General features: G+C 41.8%; 2 protein-coding genes across 5 annotated transcripts in view; both read left to right on the top strand.

Moving 5' to 3' along the window:
• nexmifb (neurite extension and migration factor b) overlaps positions 1–9,731 on the top strand; it is a 52,002-nt gene extending 42,271 nt beyond the window's left edge. For 2 of the 3 annotated variants that reach the window (XM_061047797.1, XM_061047799.1), the window contains exons 3-4: positions 2,114–6,332; positions 8,671–9,731. In XM_061047797.1, the coding sequence (XP_060903780.1) occupies positions 2,114–6,332; positions 8,671–8,773 (4,322 nt within the window). In that variant the 3' untranslated portion in view covers positions 8,774–9,731. Of the gene's footprint in view, positions 1–2,113; positions 7,658–8,670 lie in introns of all 3 variants that reach the window. The other variant, XR_009674647.1, reaches the window with a different exon arrangement.
• Positions 9,732–13,018: 3,287 nt separating this feature from the next.
• On the top strand, positions 13,019–19,223 carry rlim (ring finger protein, LIM domain interacting). Of its 2 annotated transcripts, none has more exons than XM_061047795.1 (4): positions 13,019–13,180; positions 14,098–14,322; positions 15,444–15,548; positions 15,630–19,223. In XM_061047795.1, the coding sequence occupies exons 2-4, from the start codon at positions 14,154–14,156 to the stop codon at positions 17,342–17,344; spliced, it is 1,989 nt and encodes a 662-aa protein (XP_060903778.1). In that variant the 5' UTR covers positions 13,019–13,180; positions 14,098–14,153; the 3' UTR covers positions 17,345–19,223. The 2 variants fall into 2 exon arrangements, with proteins under 2 accessions (XP_060903778.1, XP_060903777.1); XM_061047794.1 differs by having other exon boundaries at positions 14,095–14,322.
• The last annotated feature ends 312 nt before the right edge of the window (positions 19,224–19,535 follow it).

Here is a 19,535-nt window from a genome sequence, read left to right as displayed (position 1 = left end):
TGTTCTTCGCCCCTCTGGTCGGAGGTACAGGCTGCCCAGGGCTAAGAGCAACATACACAAACTTCCGTATGTGAAATGAATTGTGAAATGAATTCACTTAATTTTCTTTAAACCATGACTGTACTTTCAAGCAGCACTATAGCACTTTATTTATATTGCTACCGCTCCAGTGAAATATTTAACAAACAGTGGAATTTGTTATTTTTCTTGGTTGTATCCCATCATGTTTGTGTTGCACTGTCCTATGTCGCTTTTATCTGTTGTGAAAATGAAAAAAAAGCTGGTTTTTGTGATGCATCGCTCAGCCCTAGTAGGGTCCAACAAATGGCAGAGGCTACGAGTTGAACTCGAGCTCGATGTGCTAAGGACTGTAGCGTCTGTATATGGGGCACCTGCTCTACCAACTGAGCTTTTTAACAATTCCCCATTTAAAGGATATTAGTCCAGACTCCACGTATTCATGCGTCAGTATCAGTATCGTACTTCTGTTTGAGGTCATTTTAGCTCAAAGACAGAAGAAAAACAATAGCAAACACCTCACTGTGATCCTCCTGCAGCCACAGACAAGATGCTACTCCTGTATAACAGTTTGTGTGAGTCCAGAGGGGCATATTTCAACTGTATGCTTGTAGTAAGCATCGCGGGCCACAGACCCAAAGACACCTGCTCTCAGAAATGTCATTACCTTTTTAAATCACTCTCAAATTATACCAACATTCAAAGGTTTTACTCATAATCAATGCTGCTCTATTGAACAATGTTATTTAAGCAGTCTTCCTCTCAAGCATGTATTAATACCTCAATAATGATTAGGTGCATTTACTCTAAAATGGGGGATGTTTCTAGTTAACCTCTGGGAGAACATTAATTGATGTGGTTTGGTTTTTAATTTCATTTTTTTTTCAGGTGTGATTTTAAGGAGTAAGTGTGAAGCAGCAGCTTGGGATTGTAGAGGGAGGCAGGTGTAGATGATATTGGTTATACAGTTTCCAACATATGGGCCTGTCGTGTCCCATGTGTACGTACCTGCCTCCGCTGCTGTCATCTAATTATGCAGAGCAAACAAAGCTATCTGCCTGCTGCTACAAGCCCGCTTCTGTGGGTTTTGATTGTTACTCATCAGATGGATGTCTTCAACTGATTAAGATATTGTCACAATCGACCTGGAGAAAATCACCAAACCGAGTTTCACTATAGTTATTAGTGCTATTGTTAATGTTGAATTTGATGGTATCATTAGTGCTAAGTTGGATCTGCTTCCATATAGATGACATCTTAAAGGGAGGGGGAGATCATGCGAGAATACTGCATTCCCTTGATCTCATGCATACAGTAGTTCTCATGTTGATAGACAGTAATACTATACTGTAGTATCATTGTTGTGTTGTTCCTGGAAAGGAGGGCATCTCTGAGCTTCCATTATTTTCTTTGAAGCACTATTTAACATTTTAGAATGTCTCTCCTTTTCTCTGTCTTTGGATGAAATTGAACACAAAACTCAAACGAAGAAGTGACTATTATCTCATGAAACACACATGGATCTAATTGTAGAGATGTTACTGATCAATGAAACCTTCTCCTAGGTCCTTCTAAGAGAGTTTCTGTACCTGAGAACATCACACTGCTCCGCGTAAGATTGTGACGGTGGAAAAAAGAGAACGCTCACTTTGCTTTATTTAATAGAGGAAGTGTATTTCTGTCTGCTCTTTGTCACTTTCCATTATGCCGCACTGTTTACTTCACATAAAGTAGGTGACCCATTTTGTGAACCACCTTCTTTGTTTTTTTTATTTGTTCTGATCATTTACAAGAAGCATTTAATGGTTCTGTTATATCTGGCTTCTCTTAACTTAACATTAGAACAGCAAGTGGTGCAGGAAAGAAGTTGTCCTTACAAAATTTGCCAATACTTAAACCTCTTATTGAAGTGGGTACCCAAACGGTTTGAGGCTGCCATTACTAGATGACATATCAAACCCTGGGGGGTTAATTGACACTAATTGCATTTCAGACACCCAGAAGAAATGTCAGTGTAACTACAGAACAAAAACAATGTAATTTACCTTCAGATGAGTTGAAAGAGCTAAAATCTTTTCATTTTTCCCCCCTGCAGGGATATGTGAGCAGAGCGGTGATCTGAGTCTGTGCGGCCTTGTTGATGCTGCTCTCCCTCCGGCCTCATCTCCTCCTGCCGCAGAGACTTCACAGCAGGCCTGCCAAACTCACCAGAGGACCACGCCCACATCACCAACACTCTCTGTCCCCCTTGACACTGACTCCTCTTTGAGTCTAACAGCAACCCCTTGCCCCCCCACTGATGATGCGCCGACTGTAGTCCCCCAGCTTCAGCACACCCCCACTCCCACATCACTCCCCACTCAAGCTGTAAGCTCTTGGGACCCAAAAGGAGACACCCAGAAGACGTCTCTTCTGCTGCCTGTTGCACTCCCTCTGTCAACTACAATGATGGAGCCTGGCACGGTGTCTGTCCTGACGGATGAGTGTCTTCTTCAGCCTACACGCACCTGCCTCGGCTGCTTCATCGAGACCCGGGATGCTACTGACCCTAATTCCATCCAGAACCCACCCCTCGACCCAAACACCAACCATGACACAGAGACTGGGTTAAGTGTGAGGATAGGAGATGTGAGCCGAGAAGACTTCTCTGACATCAACAATATCAGCATCCAGTGCCTGAGCCATGCGGGGGAGGCAGTGAGTCATTATGGTGAACAGCTCCTCTCTGACCAGCTACTTAGCTTTCCTCTGCCGAAGGCCCCAGGTGAGGGCAAGAGAGAGGATGAAAACAAAACAGCGGAGGACTGCGATGACCCTGAGGATGATGCGACAGCTAAAAACCTGTATGAGGGACTGTTATTGGACAAAGTGAGCGGAGAGGAGGTTCTGCTGGCCAATGCCAGCCAGGACTGGGGCTACTTTGAATCCTTCATCAGCGAGAGTAAAATGGAACTGCTGGACCTGTGTTCTAAGAATGAACTGTCAGTAAACCTCTTCTCTGAGGAAGATGTTGACAATCTCTTTGATGATGAAGACGATGACTCAACTTTGAGTAGCGATGTCTGTTCCTTGAAGATTCGTTACGAGTCTTTCCAGGACAACATGAGGGAAAAAACCAATGTGCTCCAAGAAGAGACACAGTTTAACTTCTTCCCGAGTGTCCTGGCCAACTGTGCCAAGAAAGAGGAGGGAGCAGGAGTCTTGAGGAGGAGTGTTGAGGATGCTCAGCCCAAAACTAATGAGCTAATACTGGAGACAGGACAGGAAGAAAAGGTGGGGGACTGCAGTGGTAAGAGCCCCCTTGATGGTTCCCAAGGGTCACCCATGTCAACACCCAAAGTCAACTACCTAATGGACTTCAATTCAACAGAGGAGTCAGGTGAATTCAGTGATGACAGCTCCTGCACTGGCTCCTCCTCAGACACCCTGCAGGAGGGCAGATTTAAGAAGGGCCACTCAAAGAGATTGCTCAGCCCATCTAACCCTCTCAACTATGGTTTGCGCTCCAAGAGAAAGGTTCGATACAGTGATGATTACTTATACGACGTTGATTCGCTTGAAAGTGAGAAGAATGCAGAGAAAAAAGAGAAAGTTCCTACGGGTCAAAAAGAGGAAGAGGACGTAGACTGGTGTCCTAAAAAGCGTCGGAAATCATGTCGGAAAGAGCCACCAGTGGTAATCAAGTACATCATCATCAACAGGTTCAAAGGAGAAAGACTCATGTCAGTGAAACTGGGCAGGTTGGAACCTGTGGATGCTGCTGTGAGTTTAAACACAGAAACAGTAAGCAAATATGAGAGACTGGCTCCTCTGAAGGATTTCTGGCACGAGCGGCAAAGAGAGAGACAGGAACAGCTTAAGCTGGCTGCCAGAGATAAACAACAACGCGGCGTTCATCTAAACGGACGCCATCATCGTCCTTTTAACTCTAGTCATCCAAAAAGAAAATACAAGATAGCAAACAGGCTTAAGGTTCAGAGGATTCACACTGTGGAGCAATCAGCAACAGCACAGGGCTCCCCTCTCTCTGATCAGGGCCAGAGAGGTGTCAGTAAAGAAGAGGCCACCCCCACGGTAGCAGGAATAACAGCAGCCCCAGGCCTCCCAGTGACATTAGACACAAACTCCATCATGCACACAGTCACAGCCAAGAGCCGCTCCCAGGAGAGAGAGGAGAGGGAGGGGAGGAGATTGGGAGGAAATAAAACAGTCAGGATAAGGAAATTCAAAAGCGAAGCCAGGCTGAGGAGCAAGAAAATGAAAGAGGCAGAAGGAGAGGAGGGGAGGAGCGTGACAAATGAAACGGATGCCTGTGTCGCTGCGGCACAGATTGAGGACCTTACTGCTGAGTTAGAAGAGGCAGGCATTAGCTCAACCACAGTCAAACCCCATTTCTCTGACAATACCACCACAGCTCACACATCTGAGGAGAGATTTCCCTTTGTTTCGTCCAACTGCTCTCCTGACAAAGCTCCCTCAGAGGAGGAGGTGGAGGCGGGTGTCCCTGTCATCCCAGGGGGCTACCTGCAGACCCTGTTAGATGCTACAGACTCCTCCAGTGGAGCAACTATCCCTTATTTCCCCCAGCAGCCCTCTAGGCAGCAGTATCCACTGGGGCTATCCCTAGAGGAGAAACAGTTTTCTTCTCTGCAGCTTGCTCAGAGCTGTGTCCTCTCCCCTCCCTCCGAGTCAGAGCTACAACAATCTCCCCAGAACTGCCCCAGCTTCCCCAGTATGTGGCACCCACAGCTCTGCCCAAGCCACAGCCAGAGCTTCGGGCCCGAGACCCCCGAGACTCCCATCTTACCCAACAACTTCCCAGCTACAGTGCCCTTGAATGACAACATGCCAGTGTCTAACTACAGCCAGCTGAGCCCTGAGGCTGACAGGCTGCTTTATGATAAGAGCTACCTGACTGAGTCTGGGCTGCAGCCTGGGGCAGATCTGCAAGTGTGTCAGGCTGCCTGTGTGGAAGGCCAGGTGCAATACCAGAGAGGGTCCCTGTGTACAGACAATGGCAGGCTCATCAGCTATGACTCAGTGGGTTCTCTGTCAGCCTCCTCCAGCAATTACAGCTCCCTCAGCCTCAAGTCCTGTGAGCGAGAGGGTGAGGAGGAGGGCCGAGACAACTTCTTAGCTCACTGCAGTCCTAAAGTGGTGATTCAGCAGAGTGTGGATGCCCTTACCCCACTCAGGGAGTCCTCGGACCTGCTGGACATTTCCAACTTCACACCTGACAAGTTTAGACACTCATCACTGTCAGAGCTTTCCCCACCCGAAACCCCAAATCTGTCCCCGCAAGTGGTGGGACGCGAGATGAAGATCTCGGGCAATGTTGGAGAATACCAGGATGTTAATGACATGACTATGGATTGTAATAGGGAGGCAAAGTGGAACTGTGATGTTATGCAGCAACAAGAGCACACAGCAAATACATACACGGTGGAAGACAGCCAGTTTCCACTGCACAACTTTAACAGTCAAGATGTTTTAACTATAGATAAAAAGGAACTGGGAGCTACAGAATTTGATGAACAGACCGGTGAAACTTTGGCTGGTGCAAAGAGCATTAAGTCAAAGAGGAAAGGCAATTGCAAACAAACAGCTGCAGGACAGGGCCCGAAGAAAGTCCGGGCTCCCAGAGCTGCTAAGTCAGAAAAGGTGAAAACCCCCAAACAGAACTCACGTTCCACCAAAAAGATAAAGGCCATGTTGGAGGGTAAGGCAGCAAAGAACCAAGCAGGTGGTGGTGGCACAGGTCTGACTGACAGTAGTAGCACTGGGGAGTGGTCTGGCACTGGCTGGTCAGAGAGCAACAGCCTGGTTGGAGACGACCAGAGAGAATTTGAAGAGCCCTCCAATATTCTGTCCAACATTGTCTCTGGCATGGCCGAGGTCCAAAGGTTCATGATGGCCTCCATTGAGCCACTGTGGAATCCAATGTCTGAGGCCTGCATGCCCTCTGAGGCCAATAGTCTCAACCTAAAGACCCTCAAAATCTTGGCAGGCACTGAGGCTGACCTGAAGAAAAAAGGAGCCGCGCTAACAGGGGCCGGGAGAGGCAGAAAGGCAGGGGGAAAGGGAGGGAAAAACCAGGCCAAATTTAATGCTTCTCATCCCTTATTCCCCCAGCTAGCTCTGGGCTGTAACATGTTTGACAAACCCAACTTTATTAACCCCGGCCCTGCACACAAAAAGCTCTACCGCCACAAGACCAGTGCAAAGTTCCCTCGAATTGAGACACTGAAGGGGAAGCGAGCTGAGAGGGACCCAAATAAGGACTTAGCACTGATGACCTCTTTTGAAAAACTGAGGTAATATTTTGTTATCAGCTGCTGTTGCACCCCCTTCTCACTATTCCCAACTACCTGCTCAGCACCCCTCCCAAGCATACCCACACTGACGCTATGCCAGAGCTGCATGAGTACTTCGCCCCCCCCCCCCCTCCCCCCCTCCCCCGACTACTCCCACTTCCTTTTACCCCACTGCCCCCAGGAGGAAATTAATATCTGCATGAAAAACTTCTTGTACTTTGCAAACTACCTATTGAGTGATTGTGTCAAGCTTGATTGAGATTTGAAACGACCATGGCTGCATTTTTCTTGCTTTCGTTGTTTCTGCCTTGTTTGTTCTTCTTATAGTCAGTTTTGTTTTACTTTTGTCTGAAAAAAAAAAAGATTAAGCCTTGAAAACAGTTCTGTCGCCTTTTTGAGGAACTTTGTTTTTGTATTTTCTCAGCAGAACTAGCTCTCCCCAGATTAATGTATTTATTACCCTTTTCCCTAAAGATGTAGCTATATACACAAAGCATTGAGTGACATCTACACACCCCTCCTCCTCATCTGTTTTTGTATGCAGAATATGGATGTCCTGTTGTTGCTGTCCTTCATACACTGCCTGGCTCATTTCAAGAGGGAAACCTACAATTATTGAGCCCTATTTAAGCTCAAGACATCTTGAACACACAAGATGGGACCATTTTGTATTGATGACATATCAGACGTTGTCTTTTTTTCCCCCTCAAGGTTGGAATGACTGTCCATTTACTTTTATCAAGCATTTCTTTTTCTTCTGGAGTTGAGAGGAACTGGTTATCTAAATTTACATTTTTACGCCTTGCCAATTCATAAAAGCTCCACCCTCAGAGTATTTTTGTCAATGTTGTTGTACAGGGACATGCAATATTTGCAAAAAAAGATGATTATAATCTTAAAATCAATGTGCCAAAAGTAACAATGCTGTGTAAATGACCTCTTATATATGTGTGAATATTGGCTGTTCCTCTTTTCTATCCATTGGAGTATTGGCTGCTCGGGTTGGAGACTCCTCACAGAGATTTGCCACCACAGGAAATCTTTATTTGGGACTTTTCTCTCTTCTCTGATGAAAGGCACCAACAGCTGGCAGTGGTACGCCACCACTCACTAAACCAAATCAGAAAGACTTTGAATTCTCCTTGTTTCCCCCACTTTGTTTGCCAAATTCAATTTACCTCAACATCGCCTGGCACTGAGAAGCAACAAAAGAGAGGCAAAGGGGAGATCTGCTCTGAAGGTTACAGTAGAGGATGAAGATGAAAAACGAGAGGCTCAAATGAGCTTTCTCTGGACCAAGGAAAGGGTAGTGCAGATGTTTTAGGGTAAGCAAGGAATTTATACTGTATGTCAGTTGGGGCTGTTCCCCACTGAATAGTTGTTTTATACTGAATAATCAAGGCAGTTTATTACTCATAGAGATTCTGATGCACACATCAGTCGTGAATGGACAGGACATTTTTGCAGTTAGGCTAAATGTGAATGTGAAAGCAGTTTTCAGTAAAAATCAAATTAGTAATCTTGTAAATGAAGGAAAGCATGTCTTTGCGTTAGCTCCACTTGGGAATCTTACTCATATCTTACCTGAAATGGTAATTTAAACAGTAATTATTCTTGACATCCTCATGTAATGTATTACTTAACACTGCCATCTTTTATAAGTTGCACCGATGGTGAATTTTCTTTCTGATTATTTTTTTATTAAGTTTTCTTATTTTTTACATGATATCAAATTTGTATTTATTTCTTCTGACTGCACTTTTATTTACACATTGACTTTTAGTGTCATCTCAGTTTGGATGGGTTAGTATTTGGTAAAAAAAATATCGTCAACTGAAAATCAAGGCCAAGTAAAGGCACATATTGAAAAAAAACAAAAACGTGGTGCTATCTGATCCTGCATATTCCCAGGCTATTAATGTAAATTACTTTGGGCTCATTCACTGCCTCACTCCTTAAAAATCCACCTTGAAATGAAATGAATCATACAATCATGTTTGATAGACTTTAAAATGTTTGGATTATATATACTGAATGAACTTAAGGAGAACACAGAGCCCCTCCTACAACATTTAGTCTTTCCGTTATTAAAGGAAACAATTGGCCAATAGTTTGTTTCTGTTTTGAACATGAATTTGAAGCACAGCTGTTAGACTGCTCAGAAATATGTGGACACATGGAGGCTTGATGTAAAAACAGGCCTTGTCACACTGGATACGGTAATTCTGACGCACAGGTGATGGTAATTAATTGCTTGCATATGGCAAGAATCATAATCAATCTTTCTATCTCTTTTTTTCTCTCCTCTCTGCCATGATCCTTTGTTTCTTTTCTCCAGTGTATCAGGGTTAGGACCAAGACAAGCTGCTGATGGGAAGCTCCACATGGGCTGCAAGCCCATTAAGTCTGCCTTCTCTCATTTCTGCCTATTGTCAAATTGAATGTACTTTCTGAGTTCATAGTTTTTAATTTTCTTCTCTCTTTTTTTTTTTGGTAAAAAAATGTGCCACTGTTGAGCTGCCTCATGTTAATGGTGCTAAGAAAGCAGACAATTGTTTTATTTTATTTTTTTGATTCTGTTTGTTTACCCAGATTTAAAAAAAGAAATGCAAAGTAGATTAGGTACCTAACCCTCTTTATGAATGTATATTATAATGTTATGTTTGATGTATTCACTTCATGATTCTTTGACATTGATTGGAATTACTTTTGCTCTTTTAATTAAAAGATTACCGAGCTTTATATATACTGTCTAGAGTTGTTACAAGAAGGAATCTTAATGAACTCTTGACACTACAAAATCTTGTATATTTTTTGTGTGCCAATTTGTAACATATTTTGTAAGTGTATATTTTTCTTAGAAAGTGCTGTGAAGTATTTGTGTGTGTGAGTAACCTTTTAAGCGCCTCTGTGGGCAGTGGAAAGGATATAAAATGACGAGTTTCTGGTTTTAAAAACCAAAATATGAAAGTATCAACAGAAAACTAGAACTATTTACATTTTGTTGGGAGTTTTGTAATAAGACCATGATCTTGTTGTGAGAGTGTTGTGTTACTGTGAAAACACAAATAAGCAAAGAAAAAAAAATGAAAACTTGGAAAAAATATAATTTGTGAACAATTTGCTGTTTTATAGATTTTCATGTAAATTATTTGAGTATTATTTTGTTTTTTTTGTTTTGTTGTAACTGTTGCAAAGGTTTTAAATATTTGTGATCAAGCCTGTACGGTGACAATGTAATATTGGTAACTTGCTGAGTTTTGTAATAATGTTTATGGAGTAAATATACAAATTAAAATAAGATTTTGAATGCTGCTTTCTGAAGAGAGCTGGGTTGTGTTTTTACCTCCCACCCTTTGCTGTAGCCGGATACTTCAATAAAAACAACAACAACAAAAACCATCACGATTTACTTTTCACCAAACATATTCAGCCCATTTGAAAGTCTATTTATAAAAGGTTATCACATTCAGGTGCAGAGATGTCAGGAGTGACGAGATAAACATACCTGTCAAAAACATACTCTCACCCATCTGTTCACCCATTTCTTTGGCACTACTATAATAATAGTAATATGCCGTGATTATTCAATTTGTTCTCACCACATAGTGTGTAAGATTAGTGCAAACCATATTCAAGTAAGTCTGCCTTTGTTATATGGAAATATTCTTGGACCAAACACCTTTTTAATTTGTGCACAAGTCTGGCTCTGGCTCATGTTATTTTAATGTCATATCTAATTAGCACACAGGGTCAGGCATCGCTAGAGTGACTGCTCATCCATAACTCTGAGCTAGGCCGCTGTGGTCTGCACTGCAACTCATTCTGGCATGCTTAATTGGAGCTGGAGATACTGTCTCACACCATAAACAGATCGTGTGATGTATGCCTCCAAAATTGTCAGGTGGTATTAGCATTGTGTTTGTTCTTTAGTCACCCATAGCAGACAAGGGAGCAAGCAAATTATAAGACAGAATGTCTAATGCAACGTATCAGGTACACCTGTGGTTATTAAATGAGATCCTAGTTGTTGTGTCAGTGTGTGTTTACTGTAAAGACAACCATAGACCTTTTTATTAGCACAGGAGTTTGTTATAATGGTAATTGTTTGTGTGATTGTTGTTTTTGATCATTACTGACAGGACTACAAGGTAACATTATGAAAGAATAAGCATCCCTATTTCTGCACACTTTGTAATGAAGGCTTTGACGTCTGATCACAAGAACAGCTAACTACACAGTTATGGAAATAAATAAGTGTTTTGCTGGCACACTTGTTATTAAGGAAACCTATCCAAACACTATCTTTCACCGGCTATTCTGATGTGTCAATCAAGTAAAAAGGATTTTTAGTATCGGTAGGCTAAATCCTTTTTGTGCTCAAACAGTAGCTTAAACCCCAAAGGCCCCCTTAAACTGTCTATATTTCATGATATTTTAAATAATAGTAAATCACATGTTTCTCTCGCTCATGCACCTGTCATGGTGAGCTGTGTGGATCACCTAGCTGTGTAAGCTAAAAGTACATGTAAGTATGCCACCTACTGCCTAAGGGTCATGAGTGCCGTTTGTGGCATACTGCTATACAGTCCCTGCTCCACCTTTTTATTTGGTAACTTTGAGAAAAGGAACTTGTTATAGATTATCAGTAAGCTAAAATACTTCCCCAGGGGGATAATTGCTGGTATATTATTAGCTTGATCCTATTTGACCTTTTTTTGTATTTATTTTTTTACTTAATTTAAGGACATCATATTCAACTGAAACGACTTTATAATCACTGCAGAACATTTCTGAATCAAATTTTAATTAACTTTGGAGGAAACAAAACTCCCATCTGGCACCATGTTGTTAATAGAGTAACTTTACATTAGTTTTACAGTTAGACAAAATATGACTGCAATGTGTGTAATGCATGATTATTGGACATGTCCCCTGGGTATCAAAGGTGAAGCAGAAGTGGAAGGGCAGTTTCTTTAGGTACACTAACTTAAACTGAACTTAAACACATTTCCCCCTAACAAAAATATATTTTCTTGGACTGCCATTCTTAGCAGACTATATTGTGCAATGAATGACTACGGTTAGAAATGATAGTTAAAAACAGCATAATTGGCAGTATATTTTGTTATAATCTAAAGAGGAGACTGAACAATATTTGCTAACTAAACTGTACTTTAATGTGAACTAACGTTTAATCTTTATTATCTTATAACAGTGACATTTGAAGATTTTTTTCATTTGAATTTGCAAGATAATCCTCCACACAGTAGTGGAAAAGTTTTGGGGTAATTTAATACAATTGATAATTATATAATATATGCTAATGAATAAATACATTTTCTTATCAATTCTATTTAAATTTTGATGAACCTTGAAAGTGCTCGCCGTCTGACAATGTGTTGTAAGCAGTGTAGTGGCTACTTACCAGATGACTGGGCAGGATGAGCATTTCATCAGTTGGACTGACCTGAAAAAGAAGTGGCAATGAATGAAGAGTTGAGACAGTTCTTCGAGCAATACAGAGGCGTACTGTAAAACATGAATCAAGCTTTTCACTTTTTCAGTGTCATTGGAAAGACATCAGATGGGCTATAAGTGTGGTTCCCAAAGTGGAGGGGTCGTGAGCCACCAAGAGGAGGCTGCGAGATTCCTTCCAAAATAACGAAAACAATTTAAAATGATTCAAAATGTAATATTTTCCCCATTATTATAAATATTTAAACAAAATAGTTTCATTTGAAAAAAACCTCATTAAGTGAAATGGAAATGAAATTAATGTTTAAAATACTTAAAGTTTTCATGAAACAGAAACAATGTAGGTGTCCGGCTGCTCTTTACACATAAAGATGAACCCCCCTGTTAAGTTTTCTATGTCCACTCGAAAGTCTATACATGGAGATTGTATACTGCTTCAAGTCTTTATTACGATAAATTGTGATGTCAAATAATGTTATAGTTTTTAGGCTGTTCTATGTGTTCTCCTTTGTTGTTTTTTATCTTACCTGATTGGATAGGCTTATTGCGTGTGCATGGCGGTGAGCTGTTAATGCCTTAACCACCCCCCCAGGGACTGTGGATGTCCCCCATCTCTAGCAGGGTATAATTAATAATAATACGTTTTTATATTTTTTGTGCTTATTTACTTGCATTTAATATTATATTGTTTTATTTGCTAATAGTGTGTGTTTGATAACCTGCTGCTGTAACGCCACAATTTTGGAGTTTGGGATCAATAAAGTAAATCTAATCTAATCTAATCTAATCTAATCTAATGGATTGTGGCATTTATAGTGCTAGGTAAATCTCAATAGACTATGAACATTAGGAAGATGTAATTGAAAGCCTTTTACAGTTTACACAATTTACAGAGCGCATTTAAGCATGCTGGTGTGTCTCCAGATCTTTGTCCTTTAAACTTGAATTCCACAGAAGGAAATAGTATTTGCATGTACAACCGCTTCGTGACGCTACAGCGGAACAGGGCAACGAGGTCCAAAACAAACATCCTTTTCTAAAGCTCTTCTGAGACAAACGGGAGACTTTAATGCCCCGGGTGAAGACTGTCAGGCAGCCTCACTGCACGACCTAGCCCCGCCCCCTTCGCCACGATTGGAAGATGGCAGCTGGATCCAGTTAGTCTTGTTTTATCGCAGTGCCTTGGAGTCTGCACTCAGGGAAAAATAAAGTATAGCTCAATCCGTTTCCGGGAGATTATTGTAGCCTTCCTAAAAGAAAGAAAATGGAATCCTGAAATCGCAGTTAGCAAAACACTAAAGCGGGTTTCAGACACTTTTAGAAGCACACCTGGGTTGTTTGAATACATTGTTACTGACATCATTGAACAGGTAATGTAACGTGGATGTGGTGACGGACTGTGTATTCCTTCAGATTGTCTTTATTGTCATTATCTTGCTAATTGTAGCTTGTTTGCTCTTGTGAGGATCTGAACGTCACCGGCTGACGTCGGGTGTGAAGCTCTGCGGTAATGCTAACAAAATCACCGAAACGTGGCTTAAAAATGAAACAATATACAAGGCGAATATCAACTTCACACCTTGATCCCATATAGTGTATTCGCGAAATAAGTAGTCCTGTACAGCTAGTGTAATTAAAGACTGTTAACAACAAGAAGAGTTAGCATTAGCTGAGAAATACCGAAGTGTAGTTAGTTAGCATGTTAGCTAGTGAGGGGACAACACCAGCGGAGTTGTTTGGTTATCAAAGAGATTTTAACTACACGATACATACGACATTATACTTGAATATATTCTGTTGTTTACTGTCTCTACCAATAACTGGACGCTGTAGCTGTCTGTGTTTGAAGTTGTCACAGTTAGCCACCATGGACAATGCTACAAGATAGCTTAGCTTAGATGATGCCATTTTGTTTTTATCTCGACTTTGTTCAACATACTGCTTTTCATCCGAGGCAAAACCGTGATGTTTGTCCCGCTTTACGTTTACCTGCTACACGGTCATGTTTACTGATGAGGGTTTTTTTTTTTTGTTGGACAAATGCGTTGACTGGTGTGATACAAACAATAGCTGAAGTTTGGTGCTGTTGCGATTGTAGTAAAGTTAGCATGCTAACACAAGCTACATGGTGGAAGTGTGTCACTGTGAGATGTTGTTTATTGAACATGCCATCACGTTCATCTTTGTTTACAGAGGTGAATCAGTCAACGGAGGGGTCAAGTCAGACATGTATTTGTCAGTCCTTGACTTCGTCTTTACTGTTTTTCTCTTTTTGTTTCTGCAGCAGCTTGATCTTGCTGAGGATTGGAGAAGATCCGTCGACCTTGCCTCCCTTCTGAATCAATGGAGGGGTCTGACAGTTTAGATCAGAGTGGCAGTGACCAACCAGAGTCGCAGCGCACAAGTCAGCAGGACCGCCTGAGCAGGGAAGAGGCTTTCTATCAGTTTGTCAACAATCTCAGTGATGAAGACTATCGACTCATGAGAGACAACAATCTGTTGGGCACTCCAGGTAAAAAAAAAAAAAAGCATCTCATCATACAAACCTGTATTTCTTATGACAGAAATCTGTGATTGTGGAGGTTGTGACATGGAAGCAAATTGTTATTAAATAAAAATGGCTCTGTAACGAGACCCTTTTTTAATCCATATATCAAAAGTTAATGACAATGATACCAAAGCGCAGTGCAAATCTGCAGTTTAAAAATCTCTGTGTGCAATAATATGTTTTAAACAGTTGGCTGATAAATATTTAAAAAAAGGTGTTTCTATAGATTTTGAGAAACTCACAGTAATATCTGTTAAACATCATTTAATACACAGTGTTTTGGGGCCTACTTTAATCAAAAATTACAAGGCTTCTAGGTCTCTTGAACAAAGCAGAGATTCAGACCAGGCCTGTATGTTTATGAAAATGCTTTCATGCTCTTTTTACTTACTGAGTGTAAAACCACTATCTGTAATGTCATTTGGCTAGATTACGTTTTATACCTATTTAATGTATTTAGGACTTAAAATAAAAGTACTTTTTAGTATTGGTTAAATCGTTTTCCTGCCCCTTCCCAATGTCTGCTTGCCATAAAGTATTAGAATGTAAGCCTCGGAGGATATCTAGGCTTTGGATTTGTTTAAATGCACAAAATGCAACAGACTCTGAACTACTGAAGACGCCCAATCCGTTTCTGTCCCAGGATAGTGGAAGGAGGAATGTAAGTTTGGAGCGTCCTTTAGCGGGCCCCCTGCCAGGAGAGGGCATTGAATGGACTCGCATGCCCTGGTAAGTCTGGAGGTTTTCAGTATTGTCCTGTTGCTGTGTTGGAAGGAAAACAAACAGCTCTATTGGCCAATACAGCACAAAAAAATTACAACAGTGCTTTTCCTTTCTGACAGATGTACATCAGCTGCAAAACATATGACATCATTTTTACTTATTCCCTTATTGGTCCTCTGCCACATTCAAAACTTTTGATCTTTTATTCGAAGTGAAGCTCCTGACTCCTCCCAGCTACATGCACAAGGTCTTTCTTTCAGCTTGCTTTGGTGGACAGACTAGAGAAGAGGAAGTGAACTTCGTGTCCTTTCGAGAGATGTTGGCTGATTTTTTTTTTTTTTTATATAATTGTGTTGTTTTAGGAGAAGCAACAGAAGATGAGCTGTTAAGTAGACTTCAGCAACTCAAAGATGGTCCTGAGCAGCAGAACAACACCCCCACCCCTGAAAATGGAGAAGATCCAGTTGGTAAGTGTGTATTATTTCAGATGTACTGACAAATTCAGTTATTTGTCACTTGTTAATGATTCTTTATTTTGCTTATTTTAGAACCACCAGAGAACTCTGAGGATCCTGCCAGTGGGGATAGCCTCTTGGACTGGCTGAACACCGTAAGGCGCACCGGCAACACAACAAGAACTGGACATCGTGGAAACCAATCATGGCGGGCCGTAAGCCAAACAAACCCAAACAGTGGCGATTTCCGCTTCAGCCTGGAGATAAGTGTCAACCGCAACCTGGCTGAACAGCAGGCAGCCGCTGAGGGGGAGCAGGAGTCTCCTGAGGAGTCTCAAGAAGAGTCTCCAGAGGTCCCTCAAGAGGAATCTCCAGAGGTGTCCCTGGAGGAGACACCAGAGGTCCAAGAAGTTGTGGCAAACGCTGAACCCCAAGTCGTCCCCATGGAGACAGAAGTGGTGGAAGAACCAGTTGTTGAGGAGTTGGCTGTTGTAGTAGAACCAGAGCCTGAACTAGAAGAGATTGTTTCACAAGAGGTTTTAGCAGATCCTCCCAGCTCACCCGCTGCAGCTTCCTTGCCAGAACAACCGCCACTTTCCCCTTCTCCACGCAGAGGACAAAGGAGACCCCGCAGCCGCAGTCCAGAGCCACGCAGGACTAGGGCCCGTACAGCAAGGAGCCGCTCCCCTCTTAACTTGGATCAGATGGATGGTCTCCCTAATCCTCGTAATACTCAAAGCTCTCAAGGCCAGGACACCTTACCCATTAACCTCCCTGTCCCTCAAGTGGAGGGCAGTTCTCGGACTCGACAACATGTGCCCGCCAGGCAAAGCACTGTAGATAGTGATGTTCAGCCATCTAGGGCTAGCCCAGAAACTGTCTTGGAGACACAAAATGTCACATCTCAGGAAGGAGACGCCGCTGGGGGGGAAGGGGGTGTGGCTGGGCGTCGTCCCCCTACTATTATGCTTGACCTCCAGGTGCGTCGTGTGCGTCCAGGCGAGTATCGCCAGAGAGACAGCATTGCCAGTCGTACCCGCTCACGTTCCCAGAACTCTAACAACACATTTCTTTATGAAAGTGAGCGTGGTGGATTTCGTAGGACTTTCTCCCGCTCTGAGCGTGCTGGTGTGCGGACCTATGTCAGCACAATTCGCATCCCTATCAGAAGAATCTCTGATGCAGGTTTGGGAGAGGCAACCTCAATGGCTCTCCAGTCTATGATTCGACAGATTATGACTGGTTTTGGTGAACTCGGCTACCTCATGGATTCAGACTCTGATTCTTCAGATTCAAATCGAGGAGTAAACACACCTGCTGATCTGGCTGAAGCTGTCAATAACCCAGAAGTTGCTCCTGCTGCTGATGTTGATGAACCCCCTGTGGCTGCTGGAGTCAGAGCAAGGACAGCTGAGCCAGATGTGGATGAGAGTCTTGCCACCGGTCCACCTGCCTCTAGTGGCAGAGCTCGACCAAGACCACCTATTAGCCTAGAAGAGCCCAGCTCATTACCATTCCTGCGACTCGCCCACTTCTTCCTCTTAAATGATGATGATGAGGACCAGCCCCAAGGGCTGACCAAAGAGCAGATTGACAACCTCTCCATGCGCAATTTTGGTGAGAGTGATGCCTTGAAGACTTGCAGTGTCTGCATAACAGAGTATGCAGAAGGTAACAAGCTACGCAAGCTTCCCTGCTCTCATGAGTACCATGTGCACTGCATTGATCGTTGGCTGTCAGAAAACTCCACTTGCCCAATCTGCCGCAGGGCCGTCCTAGTTTCAGCCAACCGAGAGAGCGTGGTGTAGCTCATATAAGACTGCAGGCCTTTTGTCACAACCTAAGTAATGTAGTATCCCAAGTGTATAGCAGGGGTTTGAGAAAAAAATGATCTCCACTGTTCACCCTTCATACCATTTGTGAGTTTTATTATAATGAAGTCACAGGATTGATTTTGGGGTGCTCCAAACAGTTTCATAAGGACATTATCAATCTCTAACAATACATTTATTATTGCAGTACATAGTAAGACACAAGCATGCATACTGTTTGAATCAGCTCATAGTGACCAAGCAGTTTGAGGCATTGTGTTTAATTATACTCTGTTAGACCGGTAACTCTTTTAAAATCCCCCAGATTAGAAATGCTGCACACCTTCAGGTAGTTCTGGCACATCTGCTTTTTGGTATTGGCTCCCTAAATGGAGTCTGATATACCAGAAGTTGGGCATTGGTACAGTTCTTAGTAACACCAGTATTAGCTGTAAATAAGCTTGTAAAAATAATTTTGATTCACGGTCTGTATCATTAAACTGGTTTGGGATTGTAAATTATGTCATATGAAGATAGAATAGTGTTGGAAATTACTGTCCGTCAGAGCATCCCAAAATTTGGTGTTAGATAAGTTGTATCAGTTTACACACCGCAATAATTGATTGATTCTGATGTCCAAAGGATGTAGAACACAAAAAGGCTCGGCATTTACATTGTGACTAAAAGAAACTGATATTTTGGTGTGGCATATTCCATGAGCTCTGAGTTTTTGTTTGAAATAAAATGTACAGGTATACTGGAAAGATGAATCCCACTAGGGTACTTTTGCAAAATGAAAATTTGTTTTAGAATCATATAACAGCTCTTTTTCTTGATAAATGAAATATGATTTAGTATTAATACCAGGAATTAGGGATCTCTCTATAATGGTTGCAGACATTGGATTTATAACAGGTCCTTGGCATGTGAATTTTCCCACCTGAAAAAGACTATACTAACAGGCATGAATTCAGAAATTTGAAAACAGTTGTTTTTGCTTTTCCCACTTGTAAAAGAACATTTACTTTTTCATGTAAAACAATGAGCTCACAATCACTTTGTCTTTTAATCTATTTGTACTGCTTCTTTGTTTTACTAGGTACATATTGGTTCTCTTATATAACTGATTTATGAATTCAGTTCCCTAAGCTTGTAATGCAGAGAGTAAAATGACCCTTTGTGACCTAAAATGAAATGTTGACTTGCTTCTCAAGAATTCTCTTCTTGTTGGCCCACCCTAATGGACAAATGACAACTTAAGTTATCAACCAAGAGTTCCAGGTGTCAGACATTTACCAAAATTCACGCCATCCTCCCGTCATAGAACGGCTCGAGTGGGAAGTTAAGATGCTCGCCTTTTGTACCCACCCCCTCCTGCCTCGAGCAGATGCTCCATATCAGTGTGCAATACATGCTAAGTGAAACTAGGGAAATACAAAACAAGATATAAATATATGTTATTGTTAAAACTGTTCTTAAAGACTCAAATCTTAAAATGAAGATGTATTACCTTTTTAAAATATGTTTAAGTTTATTTTATTTAGAAGTTCTGTAGGTTTTAATAGCACTGTTGATGAACAGGAACACTGGCTGAAGGAAGAAAGGGCATCACTACCAATGCCCTCCTGTCATGTTTCTTATCACTGTTTGATGTCTTTGCCACAATTATGACCTCCCTTTGTGGGACATAACAGTTTGAATGCAAGACATTATCATTGTTGAATACCATAATAAACATGTATATGAAATGTATGTTCCCTTTAAGGCCATGCTTAAGTCTCGGCCTTTTTCTGTGACCCACCCAGTGCAGTATGTTAACTGGGTGTTAAATGAAACTAACCGCTGAATTAAACAAGTTGTTGTGCTTCAAAATGCAGATATGTATTCTGTACAGTCACTGTGCTGTTGGGTTATTTTTTCTACATCCAGGTGCACACATAACTAATTATTACTTCTATCTTATATATTAAAATAGTATTATTATGCCTTTATCCCAAGTTTGCGTTGATCTGACTGTTTATTGATTTTTTTTTTCTGTCCATATAATGACGTATTCAAATGTTTTATGTACAACAAAGTCTTATTTAAGTGCATGATGACCTGATGGTGTGAAATGCAAGCGCGGGTGGTTTCCCTTTCAATCAGTGATGATGCTAATAAAGATCCCACCCATATAGTTTTATAAGAT

This window comes from Labrus mixtus, chromosome 10, assembly GCF_963584025.1.
Source record: "Labrus mixtus chromosome 10, fLabMix1.1, whole genome shotgun sequence".
NCBI lineage: Eukaryota > Metazoa > Chordata > Actinopteri > Labriformes > Labridae > Labrus > Labrus mixtus.
Note: the sequence above shows the minus strand (reverse complement) of the source record. Positions and strands in the feature narration are given on the sequence as shown.

Coding starts and splice junctions, on each gene's coding strand:
- rlim (XM_061047795.1), top strand. CDS start 14,154: ATGGAGGGGTCTGACAGTTTAGATCAGAGTGGCAGTGACCAACCAGAG. Junction 14,323..15,443: donor CAATCTGTTGGGCACTCCAG/GTAAAAAAAAAA, acceptor GTGTTGTTTTAG/GAGAAGCAACAGAAGATGAG. Junction 15,549..15,629: donor AAATGGAGAAGATCCAGTTG/GTAAGTGTGTAT, acceptor TGCTTATTTTAG/AACCACCAGAGAACTCTGAG.